The 22,205-nt window shown below is 47.2% G+C and overlaps 14 protein-coding genes across 14 annotated transcripts; 8 read left to right on the forward strand and 6 right to left on the reverse strand.

Moving 5' to 3' along the window:
• Nucleotides 1–521: 521 nt before the first annotated feature.
• On the forward strand, nt 522–3,185 carry LACBIDRAFT_188448 (actinin-like protein; the record flags this gene model as incomplete). Its single annotated transcript, XM_001875581.1, has 14 exons — nt 522–574; nt 630–720; nt 774–783; nt 837–962; nt 1,125–1,203; nt 1,259–1,375; nt 1,429–1,486; nt 1,541–1,703; nt 1,754–2,159; nt 2,212–2,317; nt 2,371–2,577; nt 2,634–2,861; nt 2,917–2,988; nt 3,036–3,185. The coding sequence occupies 14 exons, from the start codon at nt 522–524 to the stop codon at nt 3,183–3,185; spliced, it is 1,866 nt and encodes a 621-aa protein (XP_001875616.1).
• An 81-nt stretch (nt 3,186–3,266) lies between these two features.
• Nucleotides 3,267–4,192, forward strand: LACBIDRAFT_292399 (actin depolymerizing factor). Its single transcript, XM_001875582.1, has 4 exons — nt 3,267–3,370; nt 3,427–3,680; nt 3,851–3,981; nt 4,040–4,192. The coding sequence occupies exons 1-4, from the start codon at nt 3,368–3,370 to the stop codon at nt 4,066–4,068; spliced, it is 417 nt and encodes a 138-aa protein (XP_001875617.1). The 5' UTR covers nt 3,267–3,367; the 3' UTR covers nt 4,069–4,192.
• Nucleotides 4,193–6,848: 2,656 nt separating this feature from the next.
• Nucleotides 6,849–7,753, forward strand: LACBIDRAFT_308609 (uncharacterized protein; the record flags this gene model as incomplete). Its single annotated transcript, XM_001875583.1, has 3 exons — nt 6,849–6,887; nt 6,955–7,022; nt 7,090–7,753. 3 exons carry the CDS (start codon nt 6,849–6,851, stop codon nt 7,751–7,753), a joined length of 771 nt encoding a protein of 256 aa, XP_001875618.1.
• A 333-nt stretch (nt 7,754–8,086) lies between these two features.
• Nucleotides 8,087–9,553, forward strand: LACBIDRAFT_308610 (uncharacterized protein; the record flags this gene model as incomplete). The annotated part of the gene is made up of 2 exons (XM_001875584.1): nt 8,087–9,485; nt 9,537–9,553. 2 exons carry the CDS (start codon nt 8,087–8,089, stop codon nt 9,551–9,553), a joined length of 1,416 nt encoding a protein of 471 aa, XP_001875619.1.
• Nucleotides 9,554–10,069: 516 nt separating this feature from the next.
• Nucleotides 10,070–10,680, forward strand: LACBIDRAFT_308611 (uncharacterized protein; the record flags this gene model as incomplete). Its single annotated transcript, XM_001875585.1, has 2 exons — nt 10,070–10,510; nt 10,570–10,680. 2 exons carry the CDS (start codon nt 10,070–10,072, stop codon nt 10,678–10,680), a joined length of 552 nt encoding a protein of 183 aa, XP_001875620.1.
• Nucleotides 10,681–11,253: 573 nt separating this feature from the next.
• On the reverse strand, nt 11,254–11,457 carry LACBIDRAFT_308612 (uncharacterized protein; the record flags this gene model as incomplete). Its single annotated transcript, XM_001876017.1, has 1 exon — nt 11,254–11,457. The coding sequence occupies one exon, from the start codon at nt 11,455–11,457 to the stop codon at nt 11,254–11,256; it is 204 nt and encodes a 67-aa protein (XP_001876052.1).
• A 2,269-nt stretch (nt 11,458–13,726) lies between these two features.
• Nucleotides 13,727–14,074, reverse strand: LACBIDRAFT_308613 (uncharacterized protein; the record flags this gene model as incomplete). The annotated part of the gene is made up of 3 exons (XM_001876018.1): nt 13,727–13,871; nt 13,926–13,968; nt 14,023–14,074. The coding sequence occupies 3 exons, from the start codon at nt 14,072–14,074 to the stop codon at nt 13,727–13,729; spliced, it is 240 nt and encodes a 79-aa protein (XP_001876053.1).
• Nucleotides 14,075–14,084: 10 nt separating this feature from the next.
• LACBIDRAFT_308614 (uncharacterized protein) lies at nt 14,085–14,318 on the forward strand (the record flags this gene model as incomplete). The annotated part of the gene is made up of 1 exon (XM_001875586.1): nt 14,085–14,318. The coding sequence occupies one exon, from the start codon at nt 14,085–14,087 to the stop codon at nt 14,316–14,318; it is 234 nt and encodes a 77-aa protein (XP_001875621.1).
• A 9-nt stretch (nt 14,319–14,327) lies between these two features.
• LACBIDRAFT_308615 (uncharacterized protein) lies at nt 14,328–14,513 on the reverse strand (the record flags this gene model as incomplete). Its single annotated transcript, XM_001876019.1, has 1 exon — nt 14,328–14,513. The coding sequence occupies one exon, from the start codon at nt 14,511–14,513 to the stop codon at nt 14,328–14,330; it is 186 nt and encodes a 61-aa protein (XP_001876054.1).
• Nucleotides 14,514–15,248: 735 nt separating this feature from the next.
• Nucleotides 15,249–15,527, reverse strand: LACBIDRAFT_308616 (uncharacterized protein; the record flags this gene model as incomplete). The annotated part of the gene is made up of 1 exon (XM_001876020.1): nt 15,249–15,527. One exon carries the CDS (start codon nt 15,525–15,527, stop codon nt 15,249–15,251), a length of 279 nt encoding a protein of 92 aa, XP_001876055.1.
• Nucleotides 15,528–15,649: 122 nt separating this feature from the next.
• On the forward strand, nt 15,650–16,894 carry LACBIDRAFT_322575 (uncharacterized protein; the record flags this gene model as incomplete). Its single annotated transcript, XM_001875587.1, has 3 exons — nt 15,650–15,685; nt 15,817–15,913; nt 16,116–16,894. The coding sequence occupies 3 exons, from the start codon at nt 15,650–15,652 to the stop codon at nt 16,892–16,894; spliced, it is 912 nt and encodes a 303-aa protein (XP_001875622.1).
• Nucleotides 16,895–18,467: 1,573 nt separating this feature from the next.
• LACBIDRAFT_308617 (uncharacterized protein) lies at nt 18,468–18,737 on the reverse strand (the record flags this gene model as incomplete). The annotated part of the gene is made up of 2 exons (XM_001876021.1): nt 18,468–18,505; nt 18,560–18,737. The coding sequence occupies 2 exons, from the start codon at nt 18,735–18,737 to the stop codon at nt 18,468–18,470; spliced, it is 216 nt and encodes a 71-aa protein (XP_001876056.1).
• A 176-nt stretch (nt 18,738–18,913) lies between these two features.
• Nucleotides 18,914–19,982, reverse strand: LACBIDRAFT_322576 (uncharacterized protein; the record flags this gene model as incomplete). The annotated part of the gene is made up of 4 exons (XM_001876022.1): nt 18,914–19,270; nt 19,319–19,419; nt 19,686–19,795; nt 19,963–19,982. The coding sequence occupies 4 exons, from the start codon at nt 19,980–19,982 to the stop codon at nt 18,914–18,916; spliced, it is 588 nt and encodes a 195-aa protein (XP_001876057.1).
• Nucleotides 19,983–20,358: 376 nt separating this feature from the next.
• LACBIDRAFT_308618 (uncharacterized protein) lies at nt 20,359–20,604 on the forward strand (the record flags this gene model as incomplete). Its single annotated transcript, XM_001875588.1, has 1 exon — nt 20,359–20,604. The coding sequence occupies one exon, from the start codon at nt 20,359–20,361 to the stop codon at nt 20,602–20,604; it is 246 nt and encodes an 81-aa protein (XP_001875623.1).
• Between the last annotated feature and the right edge of the window lie 1,601 nt (nt 20,605–22,205).

A 22,205-nucleotide genomic window follows, 5' to 3' on the forward strand; every position in this document is an offset into this window, starting at 1 on the left:
TCTCTCGAGAAACCCTCGAATTTTTCTCGTTTGTGGTCTTTCATCCCTACACGAAGCTGAAAACCACGAGCCACACGCATCCATTGGGCCCACTTGATATCGGTCGAAGCCATGGCGGTAACTCCTTCCGTTTCAGCGCCCTTCCACGCCATTCCGCTCGCTGCCACTCGGAATTCTACACAAACCTTCATCATCAATATTCATATTCTCAAATTTTACACAGGAAAGCTCACTGCCAACTTCTGCCGTCACTCCATGGTATATCCTGTCAAACTGGATCGTCGCCATGTCCTTCCTAGTTGCTCCCAAGTAAATGTGTCCTAGATGATGATGGTTGAGAGTTATGAGAGGTCAACGGTGGTGGTTGAGAGCAGGACGCGCCGTCGGAGTTCGAAATCGATCCAGACGCGTTCTCATTTCTGCTGGACGTCATTTGACCCTAAACCCTTCCTTCTTTCATACCACCACCACCCTTGATACGATACCATTTTACCCATAATTTTGGTTATCAAATACCCGTAATGAGTCTGGAAGCGCAATCCCGGGATACCCAAGAAAGGACCTTTTGCAAATGGTTCGTATTCGTCTCGCTACCGCCCGGTATTGTCAGGATTTATCGCTTTCGTAAGGTTGAATACCAAGCTGGAAGCGAATGGTTACCCACCTATGACATCTCTCGTGAAAGACTTATCGGATGGTGTTCGTCTCATCCAACTTATGGTGCGCAGCTTTATTTTAGGATGGATCAATGGAAGTGATTGATCGGAATACAGGAAATTATGGGTGAGAAACCCGGAGAACAGTGTATCATGACTGTTTAATGAGAAGATATTCAGGAGACACGTCTCTTGGTCGCTACAATAAAGCACCTCGAATCAAAGTGCAGATGGCTGAGAATGTGAACAAAGCACTGGAGTTTATTACGTCCAGAGGAGTCAAGTTGACGAATATTGGACCAGAAGGTGAGCCTTTGCCGAGTGTCTTGCTGCCAGTTTTTGCTGTTATGTGCACTACATATTTGCTTCCGTTTCATTGGAAGGTATCCCGAAGTATCATCACATTCTATCCTGACAACAAAATCGTTTCATTCCCCTCATTCCCATTACTGACTTATGACCCGGTAGACATCATAGAAGGAAATCTCAAACTCATCCTCGGCATGATATGGACGCTCATCCTCCGATTCACTATTGCCGACATCAGGTCTGCTTTTCCCGATCTTTCCCCTCTCCAATGTCCTAACATATCCCTCTGAAAGCGAAGAAGGTCTCTCAGCAAAGGAGGGCCTCCTCTTATGGTGCCAACGCAAGACTGAGCCCTACAAAGAAGTCGAGGTACTCGACTTTTCATGGAGCTGGTCGGATGGTCTTGCTTTGTTCGTCCGCCGCTCTCACTTAGCGTTGGTTGCTTGTACTCATGTCGTGTTAGATGTGCGCTTATCCACTGCCATCGCCCCGACCTTCTGGACTATGATAAATTAGACAAGGTGTGCACTTTGCATTTGCTCAACCAACGACGTGGAAAGCTAAGAATGGCGTAGAGCGACAGACATGGCAATACGAGACTAGCTTTCAAAATTGCTGCTGACCACCTGAACATTCCACAGCTACTGGAAGTCGAAGATTTGTGCGACTCGAAGCGACCAGATGAAAAGAGTGTGATGACCTACATTGCCAGTTTCTTCCACGCTTTCTCTTCCATGGGTGAGCTCACATTCCATTACAACATTCTACGACTGACTGACATTCCGCAGACCAAGCGGAGACCGTTTCCCGACGTGTTGAAAAGTTCGCAGAACTTATGCAGTCGGTTTGGCTCAGTCGAAATGACTACGAACGCCGAGTCCAACTCCTCCTCACCGCCCTCTCGGAGGTGCAATCGCAGTGGTCGAGCCAGGTGCTCACAGGGACATACACTGATGCCAAGCAGCAGTCCGCGGATTTCACAACGTACAAGCACACGACAAAGCGGACGTGGGTCACAGAACGGCAGGACGTTACGACGTTGTTTGGGAATGTACAGACGAAATTGAGGACGTATAGCTTGACGGAATACATTCCGCCTGAGGGCCTGGCGCTCGCGGATCTCGATCAAGCCTGGCAAGAACTGCTGGAGAGCGAGGCAAGGAGGTCAAGGGCTATCAATGCGGAAATACGAAAGTGAGCCCTTTTTTTTCAATGGCTCAAAGCGGCTGCTCATCGGAATGTGCAGGATTAAGGAGGGTTTGAGGATGGCGTTTGCTGACCTTGCTAATGATTTCGAACAACGGCTGCATGCTATATCGTCCGAGTTGACGAATATTGAAGGTCCATTGGAGGTATGTTGAATACGCCTCCGTTCTCCAGTATAGCCATTGACACCCGAATGTAGAATCAACAACAGCAAGCCAAGGAAATTCAAACACGAATACCTACACTCTCCGAGACACTGGAAGTCGTGAAACTGGCGGAGGCAGATTGTTTCGCTGCAAACGTGGAGGAGAACGACCACACGGTGTTCACGTGTCAAGATCTGGAGTTTGAGTTAGAGTTGGTGATTCACAGCGTGGCGAAAAAGATTGCCTTCATTGATAATCAGGTTTGTTCATCCCTGATTCTGATTCTCTTTTCCTTGGCTTATATGAGCAACATTAGATCGTTTCAAGAAACCACACCAACCTGACTCCAGCCCAACTTGAACAGTTCGAGAGCACATTCCGGTACTTTGACAAGGGAGAAACGAATACCCTCAGCTTGGCGGAGACGGTAGCCGCCCTAGCAAGTTTGGGTATCGTGTACTGCGATGAGGATATGGATTACATCTACGACCAACTCATCCAGGACTATGGGGATATAACGTTCGAGGCGTTTATCAATCTTTTGGTGGGTTGTCTTTCGATCTTGACTCAAGGGATCGGTGCTGAAGTAATGCGTATAGGTTGACATCACCGAAGACCAAACCTCATCGGATCAACTACGGGAGTCATTCCGTGGAATCGCGAATGACAAGGTGTGTTTCAACGTCGTTTATCGCAGCAGCGCTGACCTTGCCCGCAGCCGTTTGTGACGGAGCTAGACCTACGGATTGCACATATCCCGGCTGCTTCGATTGATTACCTACGCAATGCAATGCCAAATTCCCTGAACGAGGCTGGGGAAAAGGAGTACGACTACGAGCGGTGGTTAGATGAGGTCTTCACGTCGTAGTACAAGCAATATTTTTTTGTAATAGCAAGTGATTGAAATGGCAGCATCGTAGATAATCGAAAAGATACCCCTTTTAGGGTTATCGCGTAGCTGATCTGAACGCAGTCATTCCACAGCCACATATAATTCAACTTTCCTCCTGACCACACCGATCTCCTCCTACTTCTCTAATCCACACAATCATGGCAAGTATTCTACACATTCCTTACCCCAACTGTCTAATATAACCCATACACAATAGTCGTCCGGCGTTGGTGTCAACCCTGAGTGCATCGAGGTCTTCCAAGCCCTCAAGCTCAACAAAAAACACAAATACATCATTTACAAGCTCAACGCCACCAACACCGAAATTGTGGTCGACAAGACGTCCGATGCTCAGGATTACGACACCTTCACTGCCGATCTCCCGGAAACTAGCCCACGATGGGCCGTGTACGACTTCGCTTTTGAGAAGGAAGGAGCGGGGAAGAGGCATAAGATCACTTTTTACTCTTGGTGTGTTTGCCTTTCATATGTATCCTCCATGCTCCTACGGCGTCTTGGATGGGCTGGATGACGCGATCGCTTGTCGATCGGTGTGTGGGAGGGTGTCTTATCTTCCGAACGGGATGTTCTGGGGGGTGTCTGCTCAGAATGTGCATAGTAACTGATCATCGTTGGTTTAGGTCACCCGATGACGCAAAGATCAAAGAGAAGATGTTGTACGCGTCCTCTCGTGATGCCTTGAGACGCGCGCTTGTGGGTATCGCTGTAGAGATCCAAGGAAGTGATTTTAGCGAAGTCGCCTACGAGACTGGTGTGTATCTGTCCTTTCTCCGACTGAAACCTTTTGCTCACATTATCTGCTTTTCAAGTACTCGAGAAGGCATCCAAGGGAAATTGAGCTTTTTCTTGTACCTGTAACGGATACGCACTTAATCTACTTTTCATCCTCGTCATAACGCTACACAGCGCTTTCTGCGCTCATAACACCCATACATATTTACGAAGAGGAGAATTCAAATTGTAGAAAATCCCTGCTGTGCGTTCTGCATTCAGCTGTAACCACCGATGGTGGTGAGTCTGGGTCCTTGTGTTCGAGTCTAGAAACCACCCCAACTACAATCACACGAAAAGATCATGAACGACTGAGGCCCAGACTGATCTATTGGTTGAATAAGACAGAACAGCGTAGTATGCGCTGAGCCACCAGCAAGGCAGCCCTGCACCGACCTTCGCTGCATAGACGCCTCAATCCGAAAAGTTAGGGCGTGGACATCCACACGCATGCGGCCCAACACCGATGACCAAAATGCAGCAGTCCGTCAACCACATGTGACAGGCCAACACTAGGTCTAGGTCGAAATCATCCGTAGCAAAAAACCAGTCAAGAGTCAACGGGTGTGCGCCAAATCTGACTTGAGGGTTTTTAACTGATCAGATGAGATTCGACGTTGATGCGGAGGGTCTGCAGCTCGGTGGGCAACGTGATGAGGTGGTACTGGTATCCCTCCCTGTTTTGGTCCATTGCCTTCGGGGTAGTTGGCCAACGTCGAATTCATGCACGAACCACGGCCCCAAAGCCATCGTGACTCCATGCTGGAGAGGGTCAACGGTTCAAACTAGAAGCCGAGGACGTCACTGCTTGCAATGAGCTTGGTCTCAATAAAGCAGGAAAGAGAGGATTCGCGAGGCCCCACTGTCTATAAGCCACCTGTGTTTTCTCCTTGCCGAGGAAAGGTACGAGACGGCAGCTGGTACCGTTGGTTACAACCCAGGATTGAGCCATTCCATGTCGAAAAGAAAGGTAAAACGATGCCCTGTGAAATGATACCAGTGCGGCTATTCTGGAGATTGAATCCGTCCCTTTCCACACACAGTAGATTGCCAGGCGCCATACGGTCCGCGGAGCAGCGTCACCGTAACGGTTAGACTTGATCATCCAAAATTGAGATCTCAGTTTCGTATCTTCTTGATAAGAAATTTGATCAGCAAAATAAACATGAAGAGCAAATGAAGAGTTGCCATTGCTGTCAGGTGTTGTTGAACCGGAATGTTGAGAGAGTTAGAGAAACTTGGAGGTGTTTGGCGTTGCCAGTTGCCTCTTAACACAGAACTACATACTCCCGCCCTCACACAAATCATACCTTGACATGGTCGACCCTTCCGTCAAAGAGACTCGATCTGCCTTAGAGTTTTTACTTGTTGAGACGGAGAAAGAGATCGCACGACTCCTGCAAGTAGCTATTCAAACCAAGACTTCTATCAATGAATACTCCCTCATATCATCCCTACCACCCGAGATACTTTCAAAAAATTTCGTCCTCTGCTGTCAACCCAATTACAATGCCATCGGAGGAGTGGTTAGTCAGGGGATAAGCCCTTTGCGCCTCTCTGCCGTCTGCAAAGCATGACGCGAGTTGGCGTGGACTACGAGTCACTTGTGGTCCGTTATCATCTTGATCAATCCAAACCCCCCGTGCTTTGCATCTTGAGAAAATTTTAGCTTCATGGATTACACGAGCAGGAAATCAACCCCTTTCCATCCGTTACGATGTCAATGGGAATGGACTACTAGAACGTTTCATCCGATTCCAAGATACTAAAAAATGGAAAAATGTTTCAATCTTCCTCCCTTCGGAATCCGTATCTGTGTTTAAAAAAAGCTTCTTTTTTCCACTCCTAGAACATTTCTCCATTCGCGTTCGAGGCAGTCTTGGTTCTAACATAAATGGTCTTGAGGATTTCGACATCTTCAACAGCCTCAGTCTGCCCAACATAACTCGTCTGCATGTACCGAAATACCTATGGTGCTTCAAACCCAACTCGATGTGGCTGCAGCTCAAAACGTTCTCCGCAAGCACAATTGGCCACGAGCAGCCATTCAACACAGCCCACATCGTCTACGCACAGATACGTCAGTTTTGAATAGTCACCACAAGAAAAAAATCGAAAAAGTACTAGCCCTAACCACCCACGTCGACTCCACAAGCACGAACACCATGCAGAAGAATGCAGTGATGAATGTGCTTCCAACAAGGACTACCTCCGGCCCAGCTTGTTTCGACGAGCCACGCTCCGAGCTTTATTTATTTGGAAAGGATCAGCGCCGTGTAGGGGTGAACTCAAGGAAGACGAACGATGGCACCACTGGGACCACTATGAGCGAATGGGTCGGCGCAACAAGGTGGGCACTGGGCAGTATGTGGAATTTTCTGGAGGATGATCAGATAGCTGGCGGGGTGGAGAAACTCGCCAACGGTTCAAAGCCGAGGACGTCACTGCTTGCAATGCCATTGCTGTCAGGTATTGTTCAACCGGAAAGTAAGGAAAGGTTGGAGATGATTGATGAGGTTGTAACGCCATCGGAGGAGTGGATAGTCAGGAGGTATGTTTTTTGCGCCTCGCTGCCGTCTACAGATCTAGCATCCGCCACTGATCCACCTATCCGCCCAGTGTCTGGTTCGCACGGCACCTTGACTGCACCCAGTGCACGAGCCTCTTCGCCTTGCGACGTTCGTGCGTCAAGGCTCGACAGTCAACCGGTCACTGTTATGAGTTTCTACTCCAAAGCCTAACATGGGTGCCAGCAATCCAGCGCTCAACTGTGGGCCTGTCTGATGGCCTCAAGCCACGACCCTCATCGCCAACGCGAGCCCCGTCGACCAGCTTGGCTCAATTGGAATGGTGCTGATGGCAGCAACATACGCTCCTTTCCGTCTCGTACAATGAAAATGGCTAACCATCTCCTAGTGGCCTCACAATACTGGCTTAATGCTCACATATCTAGCATCTTGGGGGTCAACGACCTGTGACAAATTTGACGCACAAACCGCCAAATAGCTCAAGATCGACCATGTACGTGGTGCGCCTGGCCCTAAGTTTCCTCCCAATTGCGCTAACGATCCCCACTTATGTACAACAGTGTCTGGCTCCCTCGCAAGCGTACAACTCCACATCAAGATCCAACCTCACGCCAGGAAACTACCTTGTCCGCAACGAAATCATCGCTCTCCATCTCGCCACATCCTCGACAGTACGGAGTTCTATCCCACCTGTTCGCAGCTCAGGTTAGCACATCGGGCACTGGAGTTCCTGACCCTTCGAGGTTGGTCAGTTTGCCAGGCGCGTACAGCGACAACGACCCTGGCAACTTTCATTCCCAGGTGTTCGATGCCATTTCACCATACACCTTCCCCGGTCCTCCTGTCCCTGCATTCATGAGCGGTGGCACTTGCACTCCTGGTAACGCAATCCCGCATCTTCAACGGCAACGGCAACCCAGACCAGTGGCGCCACTGGGACGTCGACGGGCAAGTCTGGCTCTTTGTCGGTCGTTCCACGGCCTCCGCGACGGCAGCCAGTGCCACCCACCTACCCCCGACACTTCAGCAGGGTCATGCGTAGACTTAAAACGCCTCTGGTTACGACACCCCACCATCCACGACATGCACGCCTGCGATTATGACTGCTGTTTAGATCCCGCCTTACTGTATTCATACCCAGTCACCCATATTATAGGTTGTATAGTACATTGTTATCATGGCAATATAATCCGGCCTCTCGTTAATTTGGTCTCTCGTTCTTGATGAAGTTGGCAGTGGACGCGAAGTTCACTCTTTGAGTAGGGTCATTCAATGGGAGCATCATTTACTGACTCAAGTTTTGTGGGATCCTGGCAGCTACCTTGGAAGGACCTGGTCAACGCCAATAGTTGCGATAGATCCGCAAGGAGATTTTATTCGGCACAGAACTGGCAACTTGGTCCAAATACCAAAATATGTGCACGTGACGATGTTACGATCCTCCAGAAGAAAGGAGGTTAATTGGTTCCAAACTACTCCTCATATTGCTCTCACACAACTCACACCTTGATTCATACAGACACCCAAGGGCGTTCCCTTTTTCTCAATTGCACAAACATGGTCGACCCTCTCATAAAAGAAACTCGATCTGCCTTGGAATTGTTACTCGTTGAAACGGAGCAAGAGATTGCGCGACTCCTGCAAGTAGCTATTCAAACCAAGACCTCTATCAACAGGCACTCTCTCACATCATCCCTGCCACCCGAGATACTTTCAGAAATCTTCGTCCTCTGCTGCCAACCCAATTACAATGCCATCGGAGGAGTGGATAGACAGGGGATATGCCCTTTGCGCCTCTCTGCCGTCTGCAAAGCATGGCGCGAGTTGGCGTGGACTACGAGCCGCTTGTGGTCCGTTATCATCTTGATCTTTCCAAACCCTCATGCTTTGCATCTTGAGGAAATTTTCGCTTCATGGATTGAACGGGCAGGAAATCAACCCCTTTCCATCCGTTACGATATCAGAGGCAATGGCCTGCTAGACCGTCTTATCCGACCCCAAGATACTCTCAAATGGAAAAACGTCTCAATCTTCATCCCTTCGGAATCCTTGCCTGTGATCAAGAAATACGACTATTTTCCACTCCTAGAACATCTATCCATTCGCGTTCGAGCCGCTAGTTCTGACAAGTATGATCTTGAAAATTTCGACATCTTCAACCCTTTCAGTCTGCCAAGCATAACTCGTCTGCATGTGCCGCAGTACCTACGGCGTTTCAAACACAACTCGATGTGGCTGCAGCTCAGAACGTTCTCCGCAAGTACAATTGGCCACGAGCAGCTGTGGGATATTTTATTTTCTGCTGAATTCCTTGAAGTTTTCAATGCGAACAGTCTTGAGCCACATAGCAAGGGTAATATTCCGGAGACTGTCAATCACTCCTACCTCCGACGTCTGGTCTTGAAGGAGGTAGATTCAGGCACTTTGAATCTACTCCTAAGCACGCCAGGTATCAGCACTCCCAACCTCGAAGATCTCACAATCGAAATAAGCTATGGCTCCCCAGACTCCACCTCCCTATCCAATTTTATCACCTCTTTGCATCAACTCCGGCGGTTTAAAGTGAAATATGATGATCACCATGATCCAGAATGGTTTTTTCATTGGCTTCTGAATATACCGTCCCTTACAGAACTACATGTTGAAACATCCACAAGGGCAATCACAAACATCGTTTCTGCTCTGGGCAATCCCGCATCTACGGAAACAAAAATGGAATATCTCCCTTTGCTTGTTGATCTCACAATCACTGGTTTCTTTTGGGGGAGCAATTTCATGGTCAAGGATATCCCAGAGATGCTGGCATACAGATCGTCTGGACTTTCTCCCTCCATCTCAAGGCTCAAACGTGCTTTCATACATCAGAAATCTAGACCTTTTTCTAATGAGGACCTCGAAGCCTTCCGAACGGCGTCTCTTGGTGATCTGGCATTTACAGTGGTAGACTCCTGGAATGGTTTGTTTCAATCTTGGTACACCTTTATCTTCTCACCAATCTAATCGGCAGGAGCTCACCGGATCTGAACAAAGCGCGACAGGTTTGTCCATTGAGTTACCAGATAGATAACATTTACTTGGGTGTCAGGGGGAGAAAAAGGATATCGGATACAAACTGCCTTGACATTTTTGTTTACACTACTTGAAGTCTACTTCAACTTATTTAAGCAGCCACTGGTAACTTGCATCCTTATTCATCTGTGATATCTCGTACATGCAGGACGCCCAGATGCAATGCTATCAAGCCCTTACAATGATATCTAAATTCAATGGCTTGAATTTGAGCATCGAGCTGGAGGACGTGAGGGACCTCCTCCTCAATCTGTGTGATGCGGTGGAGCTGCAAGGAGCCATTGATGGAGTGGAGATGGGAGATCTGGTGCAGTGGCTGCTATCAACGCGGATGGGACGAGGATTACGCTGGTGACGGGGTAATTCATTCTACAGGGGAAACACCTGTACTGGATCCAGATCGTGCTTTAGCGTTGGAGAACCCTGACTTGCTGGGAATGAAGGAGTCTACTCTACAGCCTCCCAAATTCAATGATCTTTCATCATCGTCGTCCCCGGATAGTCAACCCTCCACTAATATCTAGAACCCACCCCCAGCCCGTCGGCTATCCGATTCTTCACTATCTTCGAGAAAATTCCACATATTGCCCCCCCTTGTTGTGCCAGCCCCTTCACTCGTGGTGGGACTGCATTCTGCTTGTCCTCTCCCCCAAGTGGCTGAGGACGTCGGTTTTGATGTGGAGTACGTGGTGTGCAATGGCCCTTGGTACGTTTCTTTCATGTGTTGAGCAAGGAAAGAAGGAGGCTGAGGTGGTGTCTAGCATACACAATGTTCAACGTCTACCTCCCAAAACTCCTCGAAATGGGGTGGGTCTGGATCCACAGCAAAATCATCATCCATCCCACCAACAAAAACACTTGAACAGAGTTTATGGGATGTTGTTATTTTCACTATTGTGGGTGTCCAGGTTTGTTCGTCTGCCTCTCTTCTTTCTTGGCACATGGCACTGATACTTTTCAAATAAATAAAGCTCAGAGTGTGGCTCATTGAAATGAGGTTAGGCCAGAGGTGGTCCCTTGCTCAAAGCACCTTCATCACTGTGTTCTTCTGCATGGTGTTTGTGCTCATGGAGTCAACATAGGCGATTGGGGCTAGTACGGTCGGGATTAGCTTGAGCGTTACCGTGGGTTTTCCCTTCTTTCTTGTTGTGACTGTTGAGGATTGATGCATGCATGTGCAGACGATGTGGGCTGTATTGTATGGCTGGACTCCAGAGATTTTCGGTGCGAAAGTAGGCTTTTGCCTTTTCTTTCATGTAGGATTCATTCAGTCTTCTTTTTCGTCAGTGTGGGGAACAACATGCAGGATCGCTTCGGCTCTTTTGAGGATGTATGTCTTCCCTCCCCTCTTCTCCCCATCTTTCCACTTATAAAACAACTATGCTTGGTGGGATCCTTTTGATGATAGACGGGTCTCTACCAGTGTACACCAGCACCTTGGTTTTCGTGTTCACGGGGTTTTGTGTGTTAATGCTAAAAGAAGATGAAGGGGAAGGAGGAAGGTCCAAGGGGGACCAAGTGGTTATGCATCAACTGTACAGGGTAAGTACTCCAACATATCCACTCCTTAATTGCGCATTCACCCTTTGGACAATTGTACATAGTGTAATCTTCCCTAGTATAGATCCTATAAGACCACCGCATCCGCCTCAATTTCAACAGGCCCTCATCTCCTCACTGACGAATCTAACACCCAGAATCATCGTCGCAGCTGGCCCAACATCCCCAAATACCTCCTTCAATGTCCTCCCGACTTTGCCAGAATCCTCATCACGTGTAACGAACATCTGGACACAAACTACGTCCTCCTTCATCCCGCCAAGGGCTTCTCGGCGTGTATGATTTTGGAAAAGGCTCATAGGGCTTGGTGGAACGCTGATGATAGGTGGAGGATCGTGGGTGTGGAGGTGGACTCAGTGCAGATGGAGATGGAGGTGGTACTGGAGATGAAGATGAATGGGCCCCGTCAGACGCCTCTGGATACCTGAATTGAGATTCATAGGGGTTGCAGGTTTTGTGTCGTTGGATTTGGGTTGACATTGTTGGCTCTTTGTAACAGACTCATCACATGTTCCACCTTTCATCAACATCTCCGCGTACCATACCCCTTGGGCCTTTCCACTCCTTGCTGTTTCCAATGACCGGCTATCTGCTCCTTCCTGCTCCCTACCTTTCACTGCTTCCTTATTTAGTTCTCTCTCCTATTAGATAAACCCCCTATCCCTTTAGGTACTTAAATTAGAAAACCGAGTGTCTTAACCTGTCTTTGAATGTTCACTACCACTACACCATTGTGCCGCTACCAAACCGTTGTTGCTTCCCGTCACAACAATCATCTCAATCACACAACTCAGACAGAATGATGGATGATAACCTCGTCGTAGGCCCTTTCAATAAGGATATGCGACCTGCCTTTGCATTGTTGCTTGCTGATACTGAGCAAGAGATTGCACAACTCCAGCAAGTAGCTATTCAAGCCAGAACCTCTATCAACAAGTGCTCCCCCAGTTCAATTCTGCCACCTGAGACACTTTTAGAAATCTTCGTGCTCTGCTGCCAACCCAACTATAACACCATCGGAGGAGTGGATAGTCAGGCGATATGCCCTTTGCGCCTCTCTGCTGTCTGCAAAGCATGCATGGACTACAAGCCGCTTGTGGTCCGTTATCATCTTGACCAAGTCAAACCCTTGTGCTTTGCATCTTGAGGGAATTCTAGCTTCATGGATTGAACAAGCAGGAAATCAACCCCTTTCCATCCGGTATGAATTACAAAGCGACCCGGGCCTGCTAGCCTGTCTCACCCAAGAAACTTCAAAATGGATGAATGTTTCAATCTTCCTCCCTTCGGAATCCTTGTCCATGATCAAAAAATACAAATATTTTCCCATCCTAGAACATCTCTCCATTCGGGTTTGAGGTGGTCCTGGTTCTAACCTGGATTGTCTTGAGGATCTTGACATTTTCAACTGTTCAAGTCTGCCCAAGATAACTTGTCTGCATGTACTGAAATACCTACGGTGCTTCAAATTCAACTGGATGTGGCCGCAGCTCAGAACATTCTCTGCAAGCACCATTAGCCATGAGCAGCTGTGCAATATTTTACGTCTTGCTGGATTCCTCGAAGTTTTTAATGCGAACAGTCTAGAGCCACATACCGATGGTAATATTCTGCAGACTGTCCATCACCCCTACCTCCGATGTCTGGTCATGAAGGAGGTAAGTTCACATGTCTTGAATAAACTCCTAAGCACACCAGGTATCAGCACTCCCAACCTCGAAGATCTCACAATCGAAATAAAACGTGGCTACCCAGACTCCACTCTTCTATCAAAATTTATCACCTCCTTGCATCAACTCTGATGGTTTAAAGTGAAATATGATGATGATGATGATCCAGAATGGGTTTTTCATTGGCTTCTGAATATTCTGTCCCTTACAGCGCTGAATGTTGAAACATCCACAAGTGCAATCACAAACAATGTTTCTGCTCTGGACAATCCCACATCTACAGAAACAAAAACCGAATATCTTCCTTTGCTTGTTGATCTTAGGATTACTCTTGGGTACTATGGGGAAGCCAATCTTATGATGAAGGATATTGTAGAGATGCTGGCATACAGATCCTCTGGACTTTCAAGTTCTCCCTCTATCTCAAGGCTCAAACGTGCTGTGATATATCTGAAATCTGGATCTTTTTCTAAAAAGGACTTTGAAGCTTTCTGAATGGCATCTCTTGGTGACCTGGTGTTTACAGTGGTAGACTGGAAAGGTTTGTCTCAATCTTGGTATACCTTTATCTTCTCACCAATATAATTGGCAGGAGTGTACTGGATTTCTGAAGCATGATGGTTTTATCAGTTGAGTTACAGTGTCAGAGGGGGGGAAAGGATATCAGATACAAACTGCCTTGGCATTTTTGTTAACATAGTGCTCAGAAAAGAATTGACTTGTGCATGAGAAGTAGTGTTACGATTTGGAGTGTAACAGGTTGCAGGAACATGGAATTACATCCTTACTCATGTTGTCTGTTGCAAAGCACATTGTGCACAGTGTCGTGATATGTTAGAGTACCCTGTACAGTTAATGCATAACCACTTGGTCCCCCTTGGACCTTCCTCCTTCCCCTTCATCTTTTTTTTAGCATCAACATGCAAAACCCCACGAACACGCAAAACCCTGCAAACACAAAAACCATGGTGCTGGCATACACTGGTAGAGACCTGTCTATCATTAAAAGCATCCCACCAAACATGGGTGTGATCATCCCTCCTCTATTAGTGTTTTATAAGTGACAGGATGAGGAGACTAGGGAAGGGAAGATGTACATCCTCGAGAGCGCCGAAGTGATTCCGCATGCCATTCCCCACACTGATGAAAAGAAGATTGAACAAGTCCTCTGCTAGAGAAAAGGCAAAAGCCCACCTTTCGTACCGAAAATCTCTGGAGTCCAGCCATACAGCACAGCCCACATCATCTGCACATGCATGCATCAATCTTCTATAGTCACCACAAGAAAGAATCTAAAACCCATCATAACACTCAGGCTAATCCCAACCGTACTAGCCCTGACCACCCACATCCACTCCACAAGCACGAACACCACGCAGAAGAACATGGTGATGAAGGTGCTTCCAGCAAGGGACCACCTCCAGCCTAATCACATTTCAACGAGCCACGCTGCGAGCTTTATTTGTTTAAGAAGTATCAGGGCCGTGTAGGAGGTGAACTCAAGGAAGACGAACAATGGCACCTGGACACCCCTCAATAGTGAAAATAACAACGTCCCATAAGCTTTGTTCGAGCGTCTTTGTTGGTGGGGCGGTCGATAATCCTGCTGTGGATCCAGACCCAGACCCCGTTTCAAGGATTTTGGGGAGGTAGATGTTGAACATTGTGTATGCTAGACATGACATTAGCCTCCTTCCTTCCTTACTGAACACAAGAAAGAAAGAGGGAAGAAACATACCGAGGGCCATGGCACACCACGTACTCCACATCAAAACTGTCGTCCTCAGACACTTGGGGGAAAGAACAAGCGGAACACAATCCCGCCATGAATGAAGGAGCCAGCACAATAATGTTATTTTCGAGGATGGTGAAGAATCAGATAGACAGTGGGTGGGATGGGTTCTAGATATTGGTGGAGGGTTAGCTATCCAGGGGTGTTCCAATGACGATGAACACAATGAAGGATCATTGAATTTGGGAGGCTGTAGAGTAGATTCCTTCAAGTCAGGGTTCTCCAGCACTCAAGGCAGGGATCTGGATCCAGTATGCATGTTTCCCCCATAGAATCACACCCTGTCACCAGCGTAATCCCCGTCCCATTCACGTTGATAGGAGCCATTCCACCAGATCTCGCACTTGTCTGGATATCATCAGCGGATCCTTGCAGCTCCCTTGAATTGCAAGGATTGTGGAGGTGATCCCTGATGTCCTCCAACTCGATACTCAAATTCAAGCCATTGAATTTAGGTATCATTTGAAGGACTTGATAGCATCATGTGGGTGTCCTGCGTTCTCGGGGACTGGTGTAGCTGGAAAAAGATGATACATCCAAGGAACAATTGATAGTGTTTGTGGAAGAAAAAGTGGGGAAGGTGGGATGGGCCATGGACAGGATCGGGGTAGACCTCTGTGCGTGGGGCTCACAAGATGCATGTGGTAATACACACTAAGAGTGCATGGGTGATGAGCACATATTTCCAACCTAGATTTTGAGTTTCCATGTCGCAGGGTGGTGCCAAGGTGGACGGAAATAGGAATTCCACTGAAGACGCAAGCGGGCACGAATTGTTGGGCAGCACGAAGAGAGCTATGACAGCGAACAATATGGAGCCTATGGAGAAGAAGACTGAGAGTGTGGTGACAAGATCTTGCTTCTCTCTTGGCAATTGTTCAAGGAGGAGGGTGCCGTCTGTTGGCATTAATCCCTGGGCAAGCGTCAGCAGATTGAGAACTGAGAGATTGAGGGTACTCACACCGACTGAACTCCCGAGGAAAAACAAGGCTGCCAAAGGAGTTGGACAAGGAGGCAAGAAAGCCAAAAATGGTGGTAAACAACGTTGATGCGGAAGGTCTGCAGGTCGGTGGGCATCGTGATGGGGTGGTACAGGTTGCCCCCGTTTTGGTTGATTACCATCGGGGTAGTTGGCCTGCAACGTCGAACTCACGCATGAACCACAGCACTAAAACCATTGTGACTCCATGCTGGAGAAACTCGCTAACGGTTCAAATTTCAAAGCCAAGGATGTCGCTGCTTGCAATGAACATGAAGAATTGACATTGCTGTCGGGGATTGTTCAACCGGAATGTAAGAAAAGGTTGGAGAGGAGGTTATCACGGCTAACACTGAACTATATTTACCCCTCACACAACTCATTCCTTGACAAGGGCATTGCCTTTTTCTCAACTGCACATGACAACACTTGGACAGAACGTGGTCGACAATAGCCTCGTTGACCCTTTCATTAAGGAAACTCGACCTGCCCTAGAATTGTCAACATGAACATTAGCATCAACACATTCAGGACAGAAGACTGTGACCAAGACCAAATCTGCTCCACTCACTGATATGGAGCAAGAGATGCCCATATCATCCCTGCCACCCAAGATGCTTACAGAAATCTTTGTGCTCTGCTGCCAACCCAAATACAACACCATCGGAGGAGTGGATAGTCAGGAGATATGCCATTTGCGCCTTGCTGCTGTCTGCAAAGCATGGCGCGACCTCGCGTGGACTATGAGCCGCTTGTGGTCTGTTATCACCTTGGTCAATCCAAACCCTCATGCTTTGCATCTTGAAGGAATTCTAGCTTCATGGATTGAGCGAGCAGGAAATAAACCCCTTTCCATCCATTACGAAGGACAAAACAATGGCCTGCTAGCCCGTCTCATCCAAGAAACTCCAAAATGGATAAATGTTTCAATCTTACTCCCTTCAGAATCCTTGTCTGTGATCAAAAAATGCAAATATTTTCCACTCCTAGAACATCTCTTCCTTTGCGGTCAAGCCGGGATTGGTTCCAACCCAGATGGTCTTGAGGATTTTGACATCTTCAACTGTTCCAGTTTGCCCAACATATCTCGGCTGCATGTACCAAGATACCTACACTGCTTTGAAGTGAACCTGATGTGGTCGCAGCTCAGAACATTCTCCACAATGACTGTTGGCCACAAGCACCTGCGTGATATTTTACGTCTTGCTGAATTTCTCGAAGTTTTCAATGCAAACAGTTTCATGCCAGATACCGATGGTATTATTCTGCAGACTGTCCATCACTCCTACCTCTGATGTCTGGTCTTGAAGGAGGTACAATCAGACACTCTGAATGAACTCCTAAGCAGACCAGGTATCAGCACTCCCATCCTCAAAGATCTCACAATCGAAATAAATTATGGCTGGCATCTTAACTATCCAAGCTTCATTTTTATGTCAAGCTTCATCACCTCTTTGCATCAACTCTGGCGCTTCAAAGTGAAATATGTGAAGAATAATAATTATAATCCAGAATGGGTCTTCAATTGGCTTCTGAATATTCTATCCCTCACAGAACTAAATGTTGAAACATCAACAAGTGCAGTTTCAAACATTGCTTCTGCTCTGGGCAATCCCATATCTCTGGGAACAAAAACTGAATATCTCCCTTTGCTTGTCAATCTCATGATCACCCTTGGGCCCTCTTATGAGAGTAATCTCATGAAGGATATTTCAGAGATGCTGGCATACAGATCATCTGGACTTTCTCCCTCCATCTCAAAGCTTAAACGTGCTTCAATATACTGGACTTGTTTATCTTTTTCTAAAAAGGACTTTGAATACTTCCAAATGGCATCTCTTGGTGACCTCATGTTAACAATGGTAGATAATAAAGGTTTGTCTCAATATCTGTACACCTTATTCTTCTAAGTTCTCACCAATCTAATTGGCAGGAACTTACCAGATCTGAGCAAAGCATGATTGAACTGTCAATTGAGGTGCTGGAAAGATAAAATCTACTTGGGAGTCAGAGAGAGAAAAGGATATCAGATATGAACTGTAGTACTCAGAAAAGAATCAAACCCACTTTCAGTGAGTGAGAAGTAGTGTGATGAGTTGGAGTGTAAGAGGAATGTAGTTTGGAGCCTAGCCACTGGTAACTTACATCCTTATTCATGTTATTCTTGCAAAGGACATTGTGTGCAGCATCACTTTCATGGGTGGCCCATTTGAAACAGTTACTTGCCTTCCAAAGCCATATTTTGGTCCACCATTGTGAAGACCTACAACAGGGAACACAAACAAGTCTGGGCTTGAGGGATCAACCCTCACTCATTGCAGAACTACACATTGAGGAGTGCACTATAGATTAGCCTTAAGAAGTTGTAAAGAATGGAACAGTGGAGCAAGTTTTGTAGAGCTTTCATCATCTTAGTTCCATTCTGGCACTTGATTTGGGGAGTAGTGAGGAGCTGGAGGGATTCAATTGCTGGAATAGGTTTACTCTGAACTTTGAAGTTGCTGCATTACACTGAAATTATATCACATTCCTCCCTCATGAGTCATCAGACATATGGTTTCCACTTGAGGCCCTCACATAATTTTAGACACTTCTCCTCAAGTACTTAAGGTGAAATTGATTTTTTGAGATGATATGCTACGAAGTCTCAAGATGGACCTTCCCTTATCCATCCACTTGCTTCCTCTGATACTTATGCAATCTCCATCCAATTTTCACAACCAGAAATCATTTCTCCTCCAATTTTTTTTGCACAATCCCTAAGTAACATCAGAGAATGCAGTGTAATTTCTCAATCATTGATTAAGGTAGCTTTAAATTGTATTTCATTTCCCAGGACATGCAAAATGCCTCACAACCAAAAAAATTTCACAATCTCCAATTCCCATCTTTCCAGATGTAGGTTCCTGCCAATAAAGTAAATTGGTGAGAAGAATAAAGGTACCAAGATTGAGACAAACCTTTCTTGTCTACCATTGTCAATGCCAGGTCACCAAGAGATGTGGCTTGCAAGGTTTCAAAGTCCTCTTTAGTAAAAAGCATATCAGGCTCAGATACCAAAGCATTTTTTAGCCTCGAGATGGAGGGAGAAAGCCCAGAGGATCTGTATGCCAGCATCTCTATAATATTCTTCATCATGAGATTGCCTTGGTCATAGTACCCAAGAGTAATTGTAAGATCAATAAGCAAAGGGAGATATTCTGGTTCTGCTCTTGTAGAAGCAGGCTTGCCCAGAGCAGAAACAATGTTTATGATTGTGCTTGCAGATGTTTCAACATCTAGTTTTGTAAGGGATGGAATATTCAAAAGCCAATTTAAATCCAATCTGGATCCTTTTGACCACCATATTTCACTCTAAACCACTGGAGTTGATGGAAAGAGGTGATGAAGTTGTATAGGGAGGTGGAGTCTGGGGAGCCATAGTATATCTCAATTGTGAGATCTTCAAGGTGAGGAGTGCTGATGTATGGCTTGCCAAGGAGATCATTCAAAACAATTGAATCTACCTCCTTCAAGACAAGGTGTTGGAGGTTGGAGTGAATGACAGTTGGTGGTTCATAATTGGAGTGTGGCTCAAGGCTGTCTGCATCGAAAACTTGAAGGGACCTAGCCAAACCTAAAATTTTGCACAGGCCCTCATTGCCAATGGTGCTAACAGAGAACGTTCTGAGCTGCAACCACATCGAGCTGGAGTTGAAGCACTGTAGGTATTTCAGTACATGTAGATGGGTTATTTTGGGCAGACTTGCAGCGTTGAAGATGTCAAGATTTTCAAGACCACACAGGAGATCTCTTAGAAAGCTAGGTCCAGAACTGCTGGCTAGAACACAAATAGAGAGATGCTGTAGAAGTGGAAAATATTCGTGATTTTTGATCACACCCTGTAACTCTTCCAAACCCAGGACAGAGATTCAAACATTCATCCAATTTGATTTTTTTTTGAGCGAGAAGGCGTAGCAGGCATTGATTGGTGCTTCATAACAGATGGAAAGGGATTGATTTCCTGCTCGTTCAATCCATGAAACCAAAATTTCCTCAAGATCCGAGGATTGTTGAGAGTTTGGCTGAATCAGGATGATAACAGACCACAAGCAGCTTGTGGTCCACGCAAGGTTGCGCCACGCCCTGCGGACGGCAGAGAGGCGCAAAGGGCATATCCCCTGGCTATCCACTCCTCCGATGGCGTTGTAGTTGGGCTGGCAGCAGAGCATGAAGATTTCTACAAGTATCTCGGGTGGCAGAATTGAAATGGGGGAGCACCTGTTGATAACGGTTCTGGCTTGAATAGCCACTTGCTGGTATTGTACAGGTCAGCCTGACTCGAGGTCAGAGACGTCACGTCACCGGGGTCACGTCAACTGACTTGACGAAATCAAGGGTCATGATGGGGGGTCAGACCTTTTTTGGAAAGACTATTGAGGCTCATGCCCATGTTTTTTTTTGTTGTTTTCTTGTTTTTTTTTGTTTTTTTTACACTCATGTTTGAACGTTCTGGATACACAAGTTCTCACAGAACCCTTGACCGATCATGACCCCGTCAATCAAAGTCAGGTCACTTGACGCCGGGTCAGGGTCTGACCTCGTCAGACCCGGGTCATGACAACACTGCTTGCTGGAGTCGCGCGATCTCTCGCTCAGTATCAGCGAGTAACAATGTAAAGGCAGGTCGCGTTTCCTTATTGAAAGGGCCGACAACGAGGTTATCGTCGTCCATCGTTCTGTCTGAGTTGTGTGATTCAGAAAAAAACAAGAGCCAACAATGTCAACCCAAATCCAACGACACAAAACGTCAAACCCCTACGAAGCTCAGTTCGGGTATTCCAGAGGCATCCGACGGGGCTCATTCATCTTCATCTCCGGTACCACCTCCGTCTCTGGCGAAGTCGGCAAGGCGTTGAAGGAAGTTTTTGGGGATGTTGGGCTGGCTGCGACGATGATTCTGGGTGTCAGATTCGTCAGTGAGGAGATGAGGGTTGAAATTGAGGCGGATGCGGTGGTCTTATAGGATCTACATAAACAATAAGGGAAAACTACACTATATACAATTGTCCAAACGGTAAATGCGCAATTAAGGAGTGGATATGTTAGAGTACCCTGTACAGTTAATGCATAACCACTCGGTCCCCCTTGGACCTTCCTCCTTCCCCTTCGTCTTCTTTGAGCATTAACACGCAAAACCCCGCGAAGACGAAAACCACGGTGCTGGCGTACACCGGTAGAGACCTGTCCATCATCAAAAGCATTCCACCAAGCATAGGTGCGATCATTCCTCCTCTATTGGTGTTTTTATAAGTGACAGGACGAGGAGACGAAGAGGGAAGGGAAGACGTACATCCTCGAAAGAGCCGAAGCGATCCCGCATGCTGTTCCCCGCACTGACGAAAAAGAAGATTGAACGGACCCTACCAAGAAACAGAAAAAGCCTACCTTTCGTACCAAAAATCTCCGGAGTCCAGCCATACAACACAGCCCACATCGTCTACGCACACATACATCAGTCTTCAATACACAAGAAACAATCGAAAACCCACTGTAACACTCAGGCTGATCCCAACCGTACTAGCCCTAACCGCCCATGTCGACTCCACAAGCACGAACACCACGCAGAAGAACGCAGTGATGAAGGTGCTTCCAGCAAGGGACCACCTCCGGCCTAACCTCGTTTCGATGAGCCACGCTCCGAGCTTTATTTATTTGAAAGATTATCAGCGCGGTGTAAGAAGTGAAATGAAAAAAAGAAGAGTGGAAGACGAACAATGGCACCTGGACACCCCCCAATAGCGAAAATAACAACGTCCCATAAACTCTGTTCGAGCGTCTTTGTTGGTGGGACGGACTGCACGTTGTGACTGGATCCAGACCCAGACCCCGTTTCGAGGAGTTTTGGGAGGTAGACGTTGAACATTGTGTATGCTAGACATCACATCAGCCTCCTCCTTTCCTTGCTCAACAAAGAAACGTACCAAGGGCCATTGCACACCACGTACTCCACATCAAAACTGACGTCCTCAGCCACTCGGGGGAGAGGACGAGCTGGACGCGGTCCCACCATGAGCGAAGGGGCCGGCGCAACAAGGGGGGCAATATGTGGAATTTTCTCGAGGATAGTGAAGCATCGGATAGCCGGCGGGAGTGGGTTCTGGATATTGGTGGAGGGTTGACTATCCGGGGCCGTTCCAATGACGACGACGACGATGAAGGGTCATTGAATTTGGGAGGCTGTAGAGTAGACTCCTTGGTTCCCAGCAAGTCAGGGTTCTCCAACACCAAAGGCGAAAACAAAGCACGATCTGGATCCAGCACGGGCGTTTCCCCCGTAGAATCATACCCCGTCACCAGCGTAATCCTCGTCCCATCCGCATTCATAGTAGCCACTCCACCAGATCTCCCATCTTCACTTGCCTGAATATCATCAACGGGTCCTTGCGGGTCCACCGAGTCGCATGGATTGTTGAGGTGATCCCTCACGTCCTCCAACTCGATACTCAAATTCGAGCCGTTGAATTTAGATATCATTTGTAGAGACTTGATAGCATCATGTGGGCGTCCTGCGTGTACGAGGTATCGCGGGGACTCGTGTAGTCGGAAAAAGACGATACGTGCAAG

The sequence above is a fragment of the Laccaria bicolor genome, genomic scaffold (assembly GCF_000143565.1).
Source record: "Laccaria bicolor S238N-H82 LACBIscaffold_3 genomic scaffold, whole genome shotgun sequence".
Taxonomy (NCBI): Eukaryota; Fungi; Basidiomycota; class Agaricomycetes; order Agaricales; family Hydnangiaceae; genus Laccaria; species Laccaria bicolor.